General features: G+C 62.7%; 1 protein-coding gene and 1 long non-coding RNA gene across 11 annotated transcripts in view; both read left to right on the top strand.

Moving 5' to 3' along the window:
• AGRN (agrin) overlaps positions 1-4,016 on the top strand; it is a 34,629-nt gene extending 30,613 nt beyond the window's left edge. For 4 of the 7 annotated variants that reach the window (XM_031663435.1, XM_031663434.1, XM_031663446.1 and 1 more), the window contains 6 exons: positions 80-167; positions 324-347; positions 1,270-1,302; positions 1,563-1,787; positions 2,258-2,361; positions 2,650-4,016. In XM_031663435.1, coding sequence (XP_031519295.1) covers positions 80-167; positions 324-347; positions 1,270-1,302; positions 1,563-1,787; positions 2,258-2,361; positions 2,650-2,807 — 632 coding nt within the window. In that variant the 3' untranslated portion in view covers positions 2,808-4,016. The remainder of the gene's footprint in view (positions 1-79; positions 168-323; positions 348-1,269; positions 1,303-1,562; positions 1,788-2,257; positions 2,362-2,649) is intronic. The other 3 variants (XM_031663437.1, XM_031663436.1, XM_017954644.3) reach the window with 1 other exon arrangement.
• A 2,840-nt stretch (positions 4,017-6,856) lies between these two features.
• On the top strand, positions 6,857-16,229 carry LOC103881263. 4 transcript variants are annotated; one of them, XR_642660.4, is made up of 3 exons: positions 6,857-6,941; positions 14,817-14,922; positions 16,078-16,229. It is a non-coding gene; the product is annotated as an uncharacterized LOC103881263 (long non-coding RNA). The 4 variants fall into 4 exon arrangements; XR_642661.4 differs by lacking the exon at positions 6,857-6,941 and adding an exon at positions 10,904-11,016; XR_642662.4 differs by lacking the exon at positions 6,857-6,941 and adding an exon at positions 10,904-11,016 and having other exon boundaries at positions 14,737-14,922.
• Positions 16,230-17,194: the final 965 nt, after the last annotated feature.

The raw sequence follows: 17,194 nt of genomic DNA, 5'->3' as shown, positions 1-17,194 counted from the left end.
GAGCCTGGCACAGGGCAGGGGGTAGAGGCTGGACGGGCCCAGAGCCCACGAGGCCCACCCTCACCTACCTGTCTCACAGGGCTGGTGGAGAAGTCGGCAGGGGACGTGGATACCCTGGCCTTTGACGGGCGGACCTTCGTCGAGTACCTCAACGCTGTGACCGAGAGGTAATGTGCCATCCTCTGCTGGCTCCTGGTCCCGTCTGTGCCCTCGGGGCGGGACACCAGACCCCCACACGCCTTCGCTCCGAGGCCAGGAGGGGACGGCCCGGCGCTGCCACCTCCGTCCTCCCACCTCTCACTGTCTGTCTCTTTGTTTCCAAGCGAACTGGCCAATGAGATCCCCGTGTGAGTAAAGCTCAGCCCCCGCCTGCTGCCTCTCACTCCCACCCCTCCATCCTTCCTGGTGGGGAGCACGGTCCTGAGCCCCCCAGTCCGTCCCCCGTGGTGGAGGATGGGGGTCCGGCGCTGTTTTGTGGCAAGAGGCTGTTTCCTGCCTCAGAAGTGTAGTCGCCCCTCCCAGGGCACAGGCCGAGGGTCGTCCCACAGCCAGCCCCCACCACGGAGGCTATACACATGTGTGCGCACATGCATGCGTGTCTGTGTCCGTGTGCACGTCCGTGTGTGTGAACATGCAGGTGTCTGTAGGTGCGTGTCTATGTATATGGGGTGGATGGGCAGGTGTACGTGTGTGAATATATAGCCATGTGTGTGCATGGCCCCATGTATATGTGTGTGTGTGGGGGAGACATGCAGCTTTGTGTCCGGGGGTGTGTGTGTGTGTGTGCATGGGTCCGTGTATGTGCGTGTATATATGGGGGTATATGTAGATGTGTGTGTGTGTGAACAGGTGTAAGTGGGGAGCATTCAGGTGTGTCTGTGTGTGTTCATGTACACGTGTGTATGTGTGTGGACATGCAGGTGCGTGTGTCTGTGTGTAGATCTGCATGCATGCACAGACGCATGTGTGTACTGGGGCATCTGAGCCCCTGGTCTCCATTTCATGCCACCCTACGCCTACCTCCTTGATCTCTGTGCCCAGCCTTGGCCGTGCTCCTGCTGTCTGCACGTGGGTGTCTGTGCCCTCGCGTGTCCGCACACGCATGTCTAAGTGTCCTTGCTGGGGCTCTTTGGTGGGCAGGCCTATGATCCTCGAGGTCACGTGTGTCTTCTGTGGGCGCCTGCTCCTTGCAGCCCACAGTGTTGGGGAGGGTTTGCATTGGCGCGCCTGTCCCCTGCTCACCTGCCTCCCTCTCTTCCTGCTTCTAAGCCCCGAAACTCTGGAGTCCGGGGCCCTTCACAGGTGAGCACGTGGCAGCAGCGCCTGCAGATCCTCGGCTGGCCCATCTGTCCTCCCACCTCTCTCTCTGATCTCTCTCTGCCAGGCTGCCCCTGTCTCCATCCCTCTTCTCCCTCCCACTGTCGGTGTCTGCCCACTAGCCACCCCTGGGTCCCGTCACCAGCCCTTGTGGCCTCTGCCGCCGGGGCCCTTGTCCTCCCACCTCCCCCACCCTGTCCTGTTACCACCTTCCTAGAGGCCCTGACCTGCCCTCTGCCCTCCAGCGAGAAGGCACTGCAGAGCAACCATTTTGAACTGAGCTTGCGCACCGAGGCCACGCAGGGGCTGGTGCTCTGGAGCGGCAAGGCCACGGAGCGGGCGGACTACGTGGCACTGGCCATTGTGGACGGCCACCTGCAGCTGAGCTACAACCTGGGCTCCCAGCCCGTGGTGCTGCGTTCCACCGTGCCCGTCAACACCAACCGCTGGTTGCGGGTCGTGGCACATAGGTGAGTAGGGAACCCAGCATGCCGAGAATAGTGGTGAGGGCTGCCCACACTTGCCCAGCTGGGCTGTGTCCAGCCACTTATGGCCGGGGGTCAGGGAGGACACGCCTTGCTGCCTGAGCCGAGGTCGCTGCCAGTGGGAGGAGGAAGGGCCGAGAAGATGCAGGAGAAGCAGTGATCAGCTTCCAGGCCTGAAAGGCATCCCAGCCCTGCCCAGAGCCTGCTGGGGATTGCTCTGGTCCGAGCCTGGCCATCACCTCCAGCAAAGCTTGAGCTGCGGGAATGTCCCCCGCCTTGGCTCCTAGTGCCCTCCTTGGGGTCAAGGCCACCCCATCCTTGCCCCCAGGGGTGACACCTGGGGGGTCCCCCAAGCTGAGGCACCTGCAGGGCATAGGAAGGATGCAGGGTTTACAGTCTAGAGGAGGCAGAGGGAGCTCTGGGCCCTGATGGTCTCCCCCTCCCTGTACCCCCAGGGAGCAGAGGGAAGGTTCCCTGCAGGTGGGTAATGAGGCCCCTGTGACCGGCTCCTCCCCGCTGGGCGCCACGCAGCTGGACACTGATGGAGCCCTGTGGCTTGGTGAGTGTTCTGGGGAGACTAGGGAGGGATACCCAAGGGTCTCATAATATCAAGGGACAGACTTCACCCCCCAGGGCCCACCTTGAGTCAGGGTGCATGTGAGCCGGCGGGCTGGGCTCTCTCTTCTCCCGCTGTAGCCCCTGCAGTTCCCAGTGCTGTGGGGCCAGGAGGCGGGGGCCCAGGTGTGGTCCCCCTGCTGGTCACCTGCTTGTTGGGGTGCCCGTGGGTCCCTCTGCCCATCAGCATCACTGAGTCACAGCTGGGTGACTCCCACTGTCTGTGCTGCAGGGGGTCTGCCGGAGCTGCCCGTGGGCCCAGCACTGCCCAAGGCCTATGGCACGGGCTTCGTGGGCTGCCTGCGGGACGTGGTGGTGGGCCAGCGCCCGCTGCACCTACTGGAGGACGCCATCACCAAACCAGAGCTGCGGCCCTGCCCCGCCCCATGAGCTGGCACCAGAGCCCCACGCCCGCTGTAATTATTTTCTATTTTTGTAAACTTGTCGCTTTTTGATATGATTTTCTTGCCTGAGTGTTGGCCGGAGGGACTGCTGGCCCGGCCTCCCTTCCGTCCAGGCAGCCGTGCTGCAGACAGACCTGGTGCCGAGGGACGGACAGGCGAGGTGGCAGCGTGGAGGGCTTGGCGTGGATGGCAGCCTCAGGACACACACCTCTGCCTCAGGGCGCTGAGCCCCCCCTTGCACTGCGCCTCCCCCACGGTGTCCCCGCCAGGAAGCAGCCCCGGCCCCTGAATCACCCTCGCTCTGTGAGGTGGGGCTTGTGTCCCGGAGAGGAAGGGGCTGCTGAGGTCTGAGGGGGCCCTTCCTCCGGGTGCCCCCACAGGGCCTTTCCAAGCCCTCATTTGAGCTGCTCCTTCCTGTGTGTGCTCTGGGCCATGGCTGGCCTTCTCCCAGGCTGGCCGGACCCCAGGGGCTGCACCTTCCTGTGTGTGCTCTGGGCCCTGCCTTGGCCTCCTATGCCAATACTGTGACTTCGAAACAATGTTACTGCTGGGCAGCTCTGCGTCCCTCCCCGTGCTGCCTGAACCAGCCCCAGGCTGCTGAGAAGCAGAGGCCAGACCAGGGCCGGTCTAGGTGCCCTGACCCTCAGCTGGCCCTGCCCAGCCACCCTGGATGCGGCCGTGTCCCTCTGCCACACCCCAGGCCCTGTGAGGGGCTATCGAGGGGAGCTCACTGTGGGGTACAGTTGACCTCTGCTGCCTGCCTGGGTATCTGGGTCTGGCCACCGGCCGTGTTCTTCGTGTATTGATTTTATTTGACCCCTGGAGTGGTGGGTCTCATCTTTCCCGTCTCGCCTGAGAGCAGCTGAGGGCTGCCTCACTGCAAACCCTCCCCACAGCATCAGTGACGGTCATCCTTGTCTCAGAACGACCAGGGGCCAGCCAGTGTCTGACCAAGGTCAAGGGGCAGGTGCAGGGGTGGCAGGGATGGCTCCGAAGCCAGAAATGCCTTAAACTGCAACGTCCCATCCCTTCCTCACCCCCATCCCATCCCCACCCCCAGCCCCAGCCCTCGCCCAGTCCTCCTAGGAGCAGCACCCGATGAAGCGGGCGGCGGGGAGGCTGGGCGCCCTGTTACTAACTCTAGTACATTTCTGTGTTGATCGCTGTGAAATAAAGTCTGAAAACTTTGAAAGCATTGCTTGTGTCCGTCCTCACCAGCGCCCTGGCCTGGCTTGGGTCCGTCCTCACCAGCGCCCTGGCCTGGCTTGGGTCCGTCCTCACCAGCGCCCTGGCCTGGCGGCTTCTTGCTCAGCTTTGTGGTGGGAACGCAGACTTGGAGCTTCCTTGGGTGGCCCTGGATGGAGCCAGGCCCTGCACAGGGGCTCCTTGTGGCTGATGAGGCCCTGAGTGGGGAGCACACAACGCGGAGCACCGTGGGGGGCGGGGCCGTGGAGGCAGGAGGCTCTCCAGCGTGCACGTGTGGGTGTGTGTGTCTGCACACGTAATTGGCCCACGTCTGTGTCAGGGCACAGGGTTGGAAGGAGGCTGCACGGGCCTGGGGGGAGCCAGGGTGTGTGGGGCTGCTGGGCAGCCTTTTCACTGGCCCAGATGTGCAGCGCCAACCCTTGGCATTGCTGGCAGCCTGTAACCCCCAGCGTACTTGGGCTCCTGGACTCCCTCTAACCTGCTTCCTAAATTAGTGTGTGGGTGAGAGCACTGCAGAGGCTGAACCTCAGCGAAGGGCGCCGTGGCTCACACCTGTAATCCTAGCACTTTGGGAGGCTGAGGCTGGAGGATCGCTTGAGGCCAGGAGTTTGAGACCAGCTTGGGCAACATAGTGAGACCACATCTCTGCAAAAAAATTTTTTTAATTAGCCAGGCGTGGTGGTGCACACCTATAGCTCCAGCTACTCGGGAGGCTGAGGCAAGAGGATACTTGAATCCAGGAGGTTGAGGCAGCAGTGAGCTGTGATTGCACCACTGCACTCCAGCCTGGGTGACAGAGCAAGAACCTGTTTAAAAAACAAAGAGCTGGCATCCAGCACCAGCAGATGTGAGCCCTAGGGAGAAGCAGGGGAAGAAGGGGTGGGGTGTGTGACCAGCTGGGTGGCCTTTGCAAAGTGCTGGCTCTTATGAAAAATAACGAAGTGTACTTTTCTATTTTGTATTAATGATTAAAAAAAAAAAAAAAAGGCCGCGTGTGGTGGCTCACACCTTGTAATCCTAGCACTTTGGGAGGTGGGTGGATCACCTGAGGTCAGGAGTTCAAGACCAGCCTGGCCAACATGGTGAAACCCCATCTCTACTAAAAACACAAAAATTAGCCGAGTGCCGAGCGTGGTGGCGCATACCTGTAATCCCAGCTACTCGGGAAGCTGAGGCACGAGAATCGCTTGAACCTGGGAGGCGGAGGTTGCAGTGAGCTGAGATCACGCCACTGCACTCCATCGTGGGCGACAGAGCGTGACCCCATTTCAAAAAAAAGAAAAAGAAGATAATGCCCATAAGCTCCACACCCAGGTGGTCCCACGAGTCTGGGTGTTTGCTTTCTGAGCCTTTCCTCACTCGGTCCTCTGGGGACGCGCTGAGCGACCCTGTGTGCCTGGCAGGTGTCAGGCACTGGGGGTCAGGGAGGACAGAGTCCCGGAGTGGTGGCCACACACAGGTCGCTGACGGTGGGGGGCCAGACCAACTTTGGGCTCCAGGAAAGGTCCAGGGAAAACATACCCAAACCCAGACCCCAAGCATGAGCGGGGAAGGGCAGGTGAGGAGGCCCGAGGTGGGGCATGTGGCGTGGGTCCACTGGATGGTGTGCAGGGCCCTGTGTCTTGACGAAGGGAGCTTTCAGCAGAAGCGGAGGCGTAGGAGTGGCCAGAGGCCAGCGTGCAGGACAGAGGTCACAGATCAGAGCGGCAGGGGCTGGACGCAGATGGGCAGGGCAGGTCCAGCGGGGCTGCGTGGGCCTGGGGAAGAGGGCTGGGGGCGCTGCCTGATGAGATGTGGGAGGCTCCCGGAGGGCTCCAAGCAGGAGAACACCAGAATTCACGAGGACTTCGCTGGCTGGGACAGGGTGCTCGGCTGCAGGGGGAGCAGAGGGAGGGATTTGAGGGAGAATGGGTGGGTCGAGGGGGGTGAGAAGAGGCGCTCAGGGAGGTGGAGATGGAGCTGGAGGCACCGAAGCTTTGGGTGGACTCGCCCTGATGCGTCTGGAGGGAGGGCCGCGCTGGGGAAGCTAGGGTCCCCTGAGTGGGGTCCAGGGGGCCGAGGGGTGCCAGGCAGGGAGAGGCTGGGCTGAAGCCTGGCGCAGGTGCCCCTGCTGGGTGTTGCCTAGCAGGGGAGAAAAAGCTCCGACGCCAGAAATGAAGGAGGGAGGAGGATCTCGGAGGGGAGGAAGAGGAGGCGCAGAACCAGGAGACGGAGTTTGGGGGAACAACCGCTGCGGAGCGCGCAGGACCCAGAGGTCACCTCAAAGGGGACCTGGAGGGTGACGACGCCTTCGTGGCCGGGGGTGAAGAGGAGGAAAGCCGCGCGGGCGGAGAAGCGCTGGTGGGTCCCAGGCTGGAGGCTGCAGGTCTGAGAGGCTTCGGAAGCCCAGGGCAGCCTGGGCCACGCCTGAAAACGAGGGCAGCTGAGCGCAGGCCAGGGAGAGGCGCCCGCGTCCGGGACCGGCCGCAGTGGGAGCCAGACTCGCGAAACCGGCGGGCCTGAGGCTGGGACCTGCGCGGGAGCGGACGCGGCACAGCCGGGGGGCCGGTCCCGCGGGCCCCGCCCCGCCACGCCCCCCAGCCTGGAGCCTCGGCCCCCGTCCGCAGAGGAGACGGCCCCGGAAAAGCCAGAGGGTCTTGGAAGGGAGCGCGGGACGGAGCCGGCAACAGCGTCCGCGACCCGCGACCCGGCTCTGAAGCGGGGACGACCGGAGCTTCTCCCCCGAGCCCAACCTCCCAGGCGCCCGGCAAGACTGGCTGGCGCGGACCCTTTAAGGAAGCCGGGGGCGTGGCGTCGGGGCGTGCCCCGGGGCGGGGCTTCAGGGGCGGGGCCCGGGCGGGGCCTTCGCGAAGCTGCCAGAACGTGCGGCCCCCGAGCGCCCGCGAGCGGCGCGGTGAGACATGGCGTCGTGCAGGTGAGTCTGGCGCGCGGCGGCCCAGAATCCTGGACCCCAGGAAAAGCGCCCACGGCCTCGACGGGTGGGCGTGGCGAGATGCCACCCGGGACCTCCTCGCGCTCCCAGCTGGGTCGCCCCTCAGACCTGGGGTCCCGGACTCCTGCCCTCCTCCACCCTCAGGCCCTGCCGGGACACTCTGGTCCCTGGCGCGCCAGGCCTGGCCTGACTCAGGCGGGTGGAAAGGGCTGCAGAGGTTGGGCCTAGGTGAGGGTCAGCAGCACCCCTACCCGGGGGAAGGTGCCTTGCGGGTGGGGGGCACAGCCTCTCCCTCTGTCCTCTTACCCCGTGCCCTGCTCCAGACTCCCTTTTTGGCCACCGGGGATGCAGTCTGTTGGGGGGCACCCCGCTTTTCCTAGTCCTGAAACTGAGGCAGCAACACCAGGGGATCCTGGAGGTGAAGCCCTCTGCCCTCCCCACCCAGGCGTGGCCTGCCCACCTACCAGGACCCGGTTCTCTGGAGGACTCACTTCCCTTCCAGACCCCCCGGGGCCCAGTGTGGAGGGCGGATCCCTGTCTGGTCGCGGGGCTCAGGGCCGGGGGTGCGTCGGAGCTGGGACGGGCCGCAGGTCGGGCCTGCTTCCTGCCTCCAGAGAGGGGGTGGTACGTGTACGGCAGCCGGGCACTTCCTGCCCTTTCTGCTTGACCCCTGCACCCTCCGCGTGTGCCCACGCATGCAGGCTCACCCTGCAGCGTGCCTTGGCGGTCAGCCGGGAGCTTCGGAGGTCACTGCCACTCGTCACCACTTCCCAGCTCCAGGCGCAGCACGCAGAGCCCCCTCCTCTGGAGCTTGAGGCTTGGTGAACCTGGAGCTCACAGCAGTTGCTCTGTGACCCTGAGTGACCCCCAGGTCCATGAAGGAACCAACAGGGCTCACAGGTCTTCTCCCAGCCTGAGCTCAAGGTCCATAACCCAAAGTAGAGACCCTTGACCCACCCTGCCCAGCAGTGCCCCAGCAGTCAGGGGCCTGGATCGCTAGGGCAGAGGCCCAGGTGTGTGGGGGGACCCAGGCAGCCTCCAGCACAGTCTTGGGCTTCTCAGACGTGGGAACAGTGGACTGAGTTGGATCACTGAGAATCTGTCCGCCCAAAGCCCCGTGCCTGTCATGTTCAGCGTCCAGCCGGAACCCAGGAAGGAGGAGGCTGCCTGTGTACTGTCCATTTCAGGCACTGGTTGGCAGGACCCCTGGGCAGAGTGCTGGTGCCCAGGGAGAGCCATGTGCCTGTCATCGGCCTGTGACCCGGGGCCTGCCTGGGAAAGCCCAGGGCTGGACTCCCCCGCAACCTGGCCACCCCCTCCGCACCCCGCCCTGGGACGGCCATTTGGACTGTCAGTCCTCTGGCCCCTGAGACCCTGCCCACAGCCCTATCAGGCCTGGGCAGTCCCAGCCAAATCCCAGGGTAGATCCACCACGCTGTCCCCAGCCCCCTCCTCGTGGTCTGCCATGTCAGCGTCACCTCTGTGGACACCACTCGGCCCTGGGGCTCCTGTGCAGCGCGGCGGGGCTGGCAGGGTTGTGCCCTGTGCGTGTCTTGCAGCAATGATGGTGTCTGGGTCCTGGGTCCCTCAGGGGTGGACCCGCCGAGCTCCTGGGTTTCCTGTGCTTCGGGGGCTGGGGAGGGAATCGTGACTGTGGCTGGTGTCGGGGGCAGAGCCCACCCTGGTTGTGGTTCCTCTGGGTCCTGAGGGGTCAGCCCTGGGGGCTGCAGGAGAGACCTGGAGGTTCTAGGGAGGGAGGTGGAACGGGCATTTCCCGTGCTCTGAGACCCTCTCCCTGGTCTGCACACCTGCCACCATCAAGATGCAGGTGTGGCCAGGCCCCAGCGTGGGGGAAAGCAGCCCCCATATGGTGTGTGTGTGTGTACATGTGTGTTTGTGGGTGTATATGTGTGTGTGTGTTTGCGGCCCCCATACTGCATGTGTGTGTGTTTATATGTGTGTGTGTGTTTGTGTGTGTGTGTTTATGTGTGTGTATGCCACCCCCATACCGTGTGTGCGTGTTTTTGTGTGTGTATGTATTTGTGTATGTGTTTGTATGTGTGTGTATGTGTGTTTGTGTGTGTGTTTGTGTGTGTGTTTGTGTGTGTGTGTGTATGTGTGTGTATGCCGCCCCCATACTGGGTGTGTATGTGTGTGTGTGTGTGTGTGTGTGTGTGTGTATGTACATTGACAAGCCATTCACGAACGCTGCAACCCACACTTCTCCTCAGGGGGAGTCCCAGTGTCCCAGGGCTGGAGCCGTCCCCACTACGGATGAGACACGAAGACCAGGGCCATGCAGGGAGCTGCAGCAGCCGGTGGCCAGTCTGGGTCAGGGTGACCTCTTGGGTGACCTCATCTGTCTGATGTCATTAGACCTGTTGGGGGACCTTGGGGGTCTGAAACCCAGTGTGTCCTGCCCACTGCCAGTCCCCTCGCCCCTCCCGCTGTGGGCCCTGTCACCAGGGTAGAGCTGAGCCACTGGCCCACCATGGAGCCAGGACCCCTTCGGCACAGAGGTGACCCTGGGCCCTCTAGAGAGGGTCCAGGCCTTCCAAACCTCTCCTGCCTGAGCAGCACCACGAGAGGGAGGGATGGGAGCTGGGAACCTGGGCCGCGCCCTCTTCCCCCACGCCTACTGGGCACCCAGCTCCACCTCCAGGCCCAGGTGTGAGGCCCACGCTCAGCCTGGGATTGCACTGGGCTGGCCGGGAGCGGGGAGTGGGGATGCGGTGATGCTGGGGGCGGTGGCGTGATCTGCTGCAGCCTCACGGCCCCGCCCCTGGAGATTTCCACGCGACAGACTTGGTGGCAGCTTTCGGGCAGGAGGAGGGGTTGGAAAGTGTGATGGAGGGGTCACATGAGGTCTCTCCCCGGCTCTGTGTCTCCACCCCTGTCCCTGCCTCCACACCCTGGGCATTGCCTGTCTTGGGGTAGAGGCTGAGGCTGTGGGGCTGGGGAGGGGCAGCAGGTGTGGGATGTGGTTCAGCAGAGTGGGCAGCCCAGGCCGGGGCTGGAAGCTGCCTCCTGGGTTCCCGTCCGTTCCCCTGGCCCCGCAGCATTTCAGTGCCGGCCCGGGGATGCGCTTACCCTTTCCCGGTGGCCTCACCTGCTCTCCTGTGACTGGCCCTGGAGGTCACCACGTGGCACTCCTCCTCCAGGAAGCCTTCCCTGGTAGCCTCCCCCATGGCCACTCAGTGGGAACCGCCCCCAGGTCTGGCTCCCCCATGGAACCAGTTTCATGGGAAGGAGCTTAGGGCGCCAGGCCCAGCAAGTGCCCAGGACGTGCCTGGCGGGCGATCCCCCCTTCCCCACAGGCCAGGTGTAGATGGAGGTGTTGCTCACTGCTGGGTGGCCGTGCACAGATCATCTGAGCTCCTGAGCCTCCCTGAACCAGTGTGCAGGCCCTGGGGTGCCATGAGGCTGGAAGGGGGCCGACCTCACGGGCTCTTGTCTAGAGGCGAAGACACAGGGAGAGAGTGAACGCAAATGTGGGGTGCTGCCTGCCATTATCAGCGCTGAATGCAGAAGCAGGGACAGGGATGGGGCTGCAGGGCCAGCCCGGGAGGGCCCCTCTGGAGGTGTGTGCCGTACCTCATGGGGCAGGCCCAGCAGGCTGGCCAGGCTCGGGTGGACAGAATTTTGCGTTTCCCGAGAGCCGTGGCTTGGCTATGGGGTCAGAGTCAGGCAGAACGGAACCAATAGTCCTGGCAGGCCGAGGCGGTCGGGGGAGAAGTGGTCAGCTCTGGGCACCCTTTTTTTTTTTTTTTTTTGAGATGGAGTCTCGCTGTGTTGCCCAGGCTCTAGTGCAGTGGCGTGATCTCGGCTCACTGCAACCTCTGCCCCCGCCCGGGTTCACGCGATTCTCCTGCCTCAGCCTCCAGAGTAGCTGGGATTACAGGTGTGCGCCACCACGCCTGGCTAATTTTTGTATTTTTAGTAGAGACGGAGTTTCACCATGTTGGCCAGACTGGTCTTCAACTCCTGACCTCGTGATCCACCCTGCTGGGATTACAGGCGTGAGCCACTGCGTGTGGCCTCTGGGCACCTTTTGAAGGTAGGACGAGAGGAACTGATGGATCGGAACCGGCGGGGAGTGCCGAGGGGGGCCGGAGGCAGGGCCGCCACCCTTGCCCGCGTGGGGAAGATGAAGAACAGGGTGTGGGGGGCGGGGACAAGATCAGGAGCTTTGGGTTTTGAAGACAGTGGGAACGAGGTGCTGCTGGCTTTCCAAACGAAGCTGCTGAAACCAGGTGTCTGAGTTTGGAGCTCAGAGCAGAGGTGGCGCTGGACGGGCTGAGGCTCTGCGCAGGCAGAAGAGCCAGGGCCTGTGGGCTCCCATCGAGGAGGAGGAGGACAAAGGGCCCTGGCCAGGGCAAGGTGGGAAGCCGGGAAACGCAGCCTCCGCACAGCCACGCGGAGAAGGCGCCATTGGAAGGAGGTGGCACGGAAGGCCTTGGAGGCTGCTGAGGACCGGCTGGGCCCCAAGGTCCATGGGGACCCTGAGAGCCACGTCCTCTGTGGGCTTGGAGGGCGGGACACAGCTCTGGAGACACGGGAGGGGACTGGCTGTGCCGACCAGCACCACAGTGTTCCTGAGTGGCGGCAAAGTTGCTGTTGCTGAATTTTATTATTATTACTTTATTTATTATTTTTTGAGACGGAGTTTTGCTGTTGTTGCCCAGGCTGGAGTGCAGTGGCGCGATCTCGACTCACTGCAACCTCCGCTTCTCAGGTTCATGTGATTCTCCTGCCTCAGCCTCCTGAGTAGCTGGGATTACAGGCACCACCACGCCCAGCTAATTCTGTGTTTTTAGTAGAGACGGGGTTTTACCATGTTGGCCAGGCTCGTCTCGAACTCCTGACCTCAGGTGATCTGCCCGCCTCGGCCTCCCGAAGTGCTGGGATTTCAGGCGTGAGCCACCGTGCCCGGCCATGAATTTTAATTCATTCACATTTACAAATCACACAGCCATACGTGCTTCTTCCGGGAGAAGCTGTGCTCAGAGGGGAGCAGAGGGACAGGAGCTGCAAGGAGTGGAGGCAGGGCCTGAAGGAGGAGGAGGAGCTGGGGCCCCAGGAGATGGACCTGGCCAGGGTGGGCTGGAGCCGGGGATGGGGTCCCTCCTATTCCCTTCCCTCCCTCCCTCGCTCCCCTTCCCTCCTTCCCCCCTTCTGCCCCTCTTTCCCTCCCCTTCCCTCCCTCCCTCCCCGCTTCCCTCCATCCCCTCCTTCCCTCCACCCCTTCCCTCCCTCCCTCCCTCAGTCACTCACTCTTTTTTGCTGACATTCTGGCCTCTGGGGCTGCCACCCGAGTACAATGTAGTCCTGGGCTCTGGGCTCCTGTGCCTCGAAAGTAAGGGGCAGTTGTGATCTCGGACGTGGGCTCCAGGGCAGCCCTGACCTCGTGGGGGGCTGTGGACGAGGAGGGTCCTGGGAACAGGGTGGCTGTTCACCAGGAAGGGGCAGGGCTGCAGCCTCAGCCTCCCCTCCAGGTGCTGGCAGCACCAGCCTCTGCCTGCATGGGGCCCCGAGGTTTGCAGAGCCAAAGTCCAGCTCCTCAGTGACACCCCCAAGCTTCCTGACCTGCCCCGCCTGAGACACAGAGCGAGGCTCCCTGGGGCTGCACAGGCATCTGCTGGCCTCTCGCCCCCCTCCCTGTGCACCCACCCGTCCCTCTGTCGAGTGTCTCAGTCCCAGTGTTATGGCCCCGTCCCTCTGTCGAGTGTCTCAGTCCCAGTGTTACGGCCCCGTCCCTCTGTCGAGTGTCTCAGTCCCAGTGTTACGGACCTGGGACGCTGCAGTGCGGGGAACAGCTTCTGCCCTCCAGGAGATGAGAACCTGTCGTCAGGCAGCTGGGTTGCTGAAACAGTGACCATAAGCTGGGCAGGCAGGCAGCTCCTTCCCTCAGCTCTGGAGGCTGGAAGTCCGAGATCCTGGCCATGGAGGTTGCGGGGTGGAGTGGACGGGGCTGCCGAGACCCTGGCAGTGGAGGTTGGGAGGGGTGGAGTGGACGGGGCTGCTGAGAGCCTCGGGGGCATGTGGAGAAGGAGGGAGCCCCACTGGCCCCAGGCCCTGCCACTTGGGGGAGAATTCCAGCCCGTCCGTGTCCCTGGGACCCCACAGCCCCTGGCCAGTGACCATTCCTGGCTTTGAGCACAGTGGCCTCAAGCCACCATCGTGGGTGTTACCATGGAAACAGTGAGGGAGGTTTGTGTGGGGCCAGACTCCTCCTCTGGGCGCTGACCTGCTCTCCCCACTCCGGGTGGCTCCACCCCGAGGTCCGCGGGGTGGAGGCGGAGCAGCTGTTCCTCTCCAGGGGTCAGTGTGGGAACTTCCTTGCCAGGCCCAGCGAGAGCAGCCCCGGGGGCTTCATGGTGTCCGTCAGGGCATGGACAGGCTCTGGTTGAAGGCCTCGTGGGGTCTGGACGTCCTCAGCTGGGGGCCTGGGGCAATTCACACCTGGGTCCTCCTGGAGGGCCGGTGGGCAGCTTCCTGGACACAAGGCCTTGGTGCAGGGGGCCGACGCGCTGGGAAGGTTGTGAGAGTTGGACGTGGTGCTGGGCAGCCTCTGGGCGGGAAGGAACTATTTAGAGAGGCCTTTGGGGAGGCCTCATTGAGTCAGGGGCTCCGCAGGACCCTTTCCTGCCCTGTGAGGGGCCTGGGGACAGGCAGGGCTTCCGGAGCTGTGACTGTGTTGCCAGAGCCTGGGGGTGCAGCTCCGGTGCCTGCTGGGCTGCCAGGACCCCACGTCAGAGTGGTGAGCCCTGGCCCAGCATCCGTGTGTCTGCCAGCACGCATGTGTGTGTTCGTGTGTGTTCATATGTGTGCGTATGTTCGGGCGCACACACGTGTGCATGTTCGTGTGTCATGTGTGTTCATGTGTGTGGTCGTGTGTTCGTGTGTTCATGTGTGTTTGGGTATGCGTGTGTTTATGTGTGCTCATGTGTTCATGTGTGTGCGTGTGTCGTGTGTTCACGTGTTCATGTTTATGCATGTGTGTGTGTTCATGTGTGAGTGTGCATGTGTGTGAGTGCACGTGCCTGCATCCTGAGGGATGGCGTCTGCTAAGCACTGGTTCAGGGCATGGCTGCAGCAAAGCAGAGGGTGCAGGGTCCTGCACCTGCCTCCCCAGGCCTCCTTCCTTCAGGTCTCAGGCACTGGAGTCCAGGGTGACTCAGGGGAGCCAGTGCCTGCCCTGGCCCCATCCCTGCCCTCCTGGCTGTTGCCCTGGACTGAGCCGGTTCCTCCAGCCTCGGTTTCCCCACTGCAGGGTCCTGCATCTACAGGGAATGAGGCCTGGTCTGGGGAGGCCGCCCGGCCCCTCCTTGCTGAGGACCAGGCTGCCACCTGGTGGCCACCCACCCCTGCAGCGCCTGCCTGCCTCCTGCAGGCTCCTGGGTGGGCAAGGGCCAGAAAGGTGGGCAGAGCAGCTCTGGGGCCTGGGTGGGGGCGCTGCCTGGACCCCAAGGTCTGCGTATGTCTCACTGAGCCTTCTGCCCCATCTGTGTGGGTCTCTCCCCCTCATCTGGCCAGGCCGTGGCCTCCAGCCTCACCTGAGCTCCCCTTTGCCTGGGCCAGGTAGTACCAGGGGAGCTTGTCTGGCAAGGAGGCTGAGAAACTGCTGCTGCGGAAGGGGCGTCCGGGCAGCTTCCTGGTGCACGAGAGCCAGAGCAGTCCTGGGGACTTGCTGCTGTCAGTGCTGACGCAGGAGTGGGACAAGGCGCAGGGCGTGGGCTGCCAGCCACGGGTCACCCACATCTTTATTTGCTTCCAGGTGGGAGGTGGCGGTGGGCTGGGGTGGCCTCTGGGAAGGGCAGGCGGCCTTGGCCAGGCCCCTCACTGCCGCCCCCACAGCCAGATGAGAAGTATGACGTGAGAGACAGGGAGCACTTGGATACCCTTGGAGACCCAGTGGAGCCCGACGATGGAGAAGGCGGGGGCTGTTGTGCACCTCAAGCAGGTAGGCCCCTCCACAGGCACCAGAGCCGAGGGCACAGCCTCACCCAGGAAGACAGCTGGGGGTCCACTGGGGTCAGGGACAACCCCCTACCAGGGGAGCCCCCAGGCGCCTGAATGGCCACAGGAAGGAGAACCTGCAAACCCCTCTGTGTGTCCTCCTGGCACGTGGCGACCTCCGTGACCCGATGAGGGTGCAGGAGCAGGCCAGAGTGGCCACGTGCAGGGGCACAGGGCCCAGGGCAGGGTGACCAGACGCAGGGGTGTGGGGCTAGGCCAGGGTGGCCAGGTGCAGGGGTGTGAGGCTGGGCCAGGGTGGCCAGATTGTTGGGGGGCCTGGGCAGCTGCCCTCGGTTGGGGGTGTGGTGGGGTGCAGGGCCCGAGGGGGGGCTGGTGGGGGCTGCAGGGGCCCTGGGGGCTGTGGTGGAGTCTGTAGGACTCTGGGGCGGTTAATGGTGGGGAGCTGCAGGGCCCTGGGGGGCTGTGGTGGAGTCTGTAGGACTCTGGCCGGTTGTGGTGGGGTCTGCAGGGCCCCGGGGGGCTGTGGTGGAGTCTGCGGGGCCCTGAAGAGTTGTGGGGGTCACGAGGGCCCTGGGTCCCTGAACTTAGGCATGAGCACCTCCCCTCAAAGGCCTGGGATCGTGCTGGAACTGGGCAACTGTGCAGGGCAACATGCCACCCAGCAGAGGCTGAGCAGAACTGGGACAGAGGTGAGATGCCTCCTGAGCCTCAGGCTCCTTCCCCCTGGGCTGGGAGCACAGGTCGGGACCAGGAGTCCAGCCCTCGCGAGAGCAAGCCCAGGCGTTCTCCGATGTCTTGGAGACAAGAAGATTATAATAATAAAAGAACCTAGGCATGACCAGAAACAGCTAGGCCCAGAGACCACTGCCATCAAGACACGGAGACCGGTAGTGGCCCGAACGGCTGGGGGCGCTGATATTTAATGGATACAAGACAAGGGGGCAGGGTAAGGAGGGTGAATCTTCTAAGTGATTGACAAGGTGAAGCAAGTCACGTGATCACGGGACAGGGGGCCCTTCCCTTTTAGGTATCAGAAGCAGAGCGAAGGCAGCATACCTCAGCGTTTTCTTCTATGCACTTACAAGAAAGAGCAAAGACTTTAAGACTTTCACTATTTCTTCTACCGCTATCTTCTCAGAACTTCAAAGAGGAACCAGGAGTACAGGAGGAATGTGAAAGTGGACAAGGAGCGTGACCATTGAAGCACAGCACCACAGGGAGGGGTTTCGGCCCCGGATGCCTGCGGGCAGGCCTGGATGATATCCAGCCTTCCACAAGAAGCCTGCGGAGCAGAGCCCCGACTCCTCCAAGCAAAGGAGACTCCCTTCGCGGGTTCAGCAAGTAACGGGTGCCTTCCCAGACACTGGCATTACCACTGACCAAAGAGCTCCCTGCCGGCCCTCTTACGTGGGCATGACAGGCGCTCACCTCTTGCCTTCTAGTTCACTTCTCACGCATGTCCTTCAGCATCGCACCTCATACCCAATCTCATATTCCTAGGGTTATATTAGTAATGCAACAAGGAGTAATACGTTTTGTTTTTTTGAGACGGTCTGGCTCCTGTCGCCTGTGCCGCGCAGTGGCCGGATCTCAGCTCACTGCAAGCCCGGCTTATGCCATTCTCCTGCCTCAGCCTCCCCAGCAGCTGGGACTACAGGCTCTCGGGCCACCGCTTCTGGCTAGTTTTTTGTATTTTTTAGTAGAGACGGGTTTCACCAAGCAGCCAGGATGGCTGGGATCTCCTGACTCGATCCTCCCGCCTCGGCCTCCCAAAGCCTGACAGCGTGAGCCATCAGGCCCGCCAAAAGCCAATGAGGATTAATAATGTTTATAATAATGATTGATAATTGCCTGTGATCATCTCTATATCTACCGTATTTCATCATTCTATTCTATTTTCTTTATTATACTGAAACAGTTTGTGCTTTCAGTCTGTTGCCTCAGCACCTAGGTTCTCTTCTGCCCACACAGGACAAGGTGGGGTTGGCCATCTAGGGCTCTGGGAAGGAGCCAGGGCTGTGAACTGAAGGCTCCATCACCTCCAGATGCTGCAGCAGCAGGAATGCTGGTTCTTGTACCCTGGAAAGGAGGGGCAGAGGGTAGAGAACAAGCCCAAGAATCACTGTGAGGGCAGAGGCCAGGGCGTTACCCGTCGGGCCTGGGGAAGGTGGGGGGAGGCCAAGCATCTGCCACCACTGACCTGAGGCTTCCCCTCCCACACCCTGGACCCTCCATCTCTGCTCACCACGGGGTCT

This window comes from Papio anubis, chromosome 1 (genome assembly GCF_008728515.1).
Source record: "Papio anubis isolate 15944 chromosome 1, Panubis1.0, whole genome shotgun sequence".
NCBI lineage: Eukaryota > Metazoa > Chordata > Mammalia > Primates > Cercopithecidae > Papio > Papio anubis.
The sequence above is the reverse complement of the archived record's forward strand: the minus strand, read 5'-3'. Positions and strand labels throughout refer to the sequence as shown.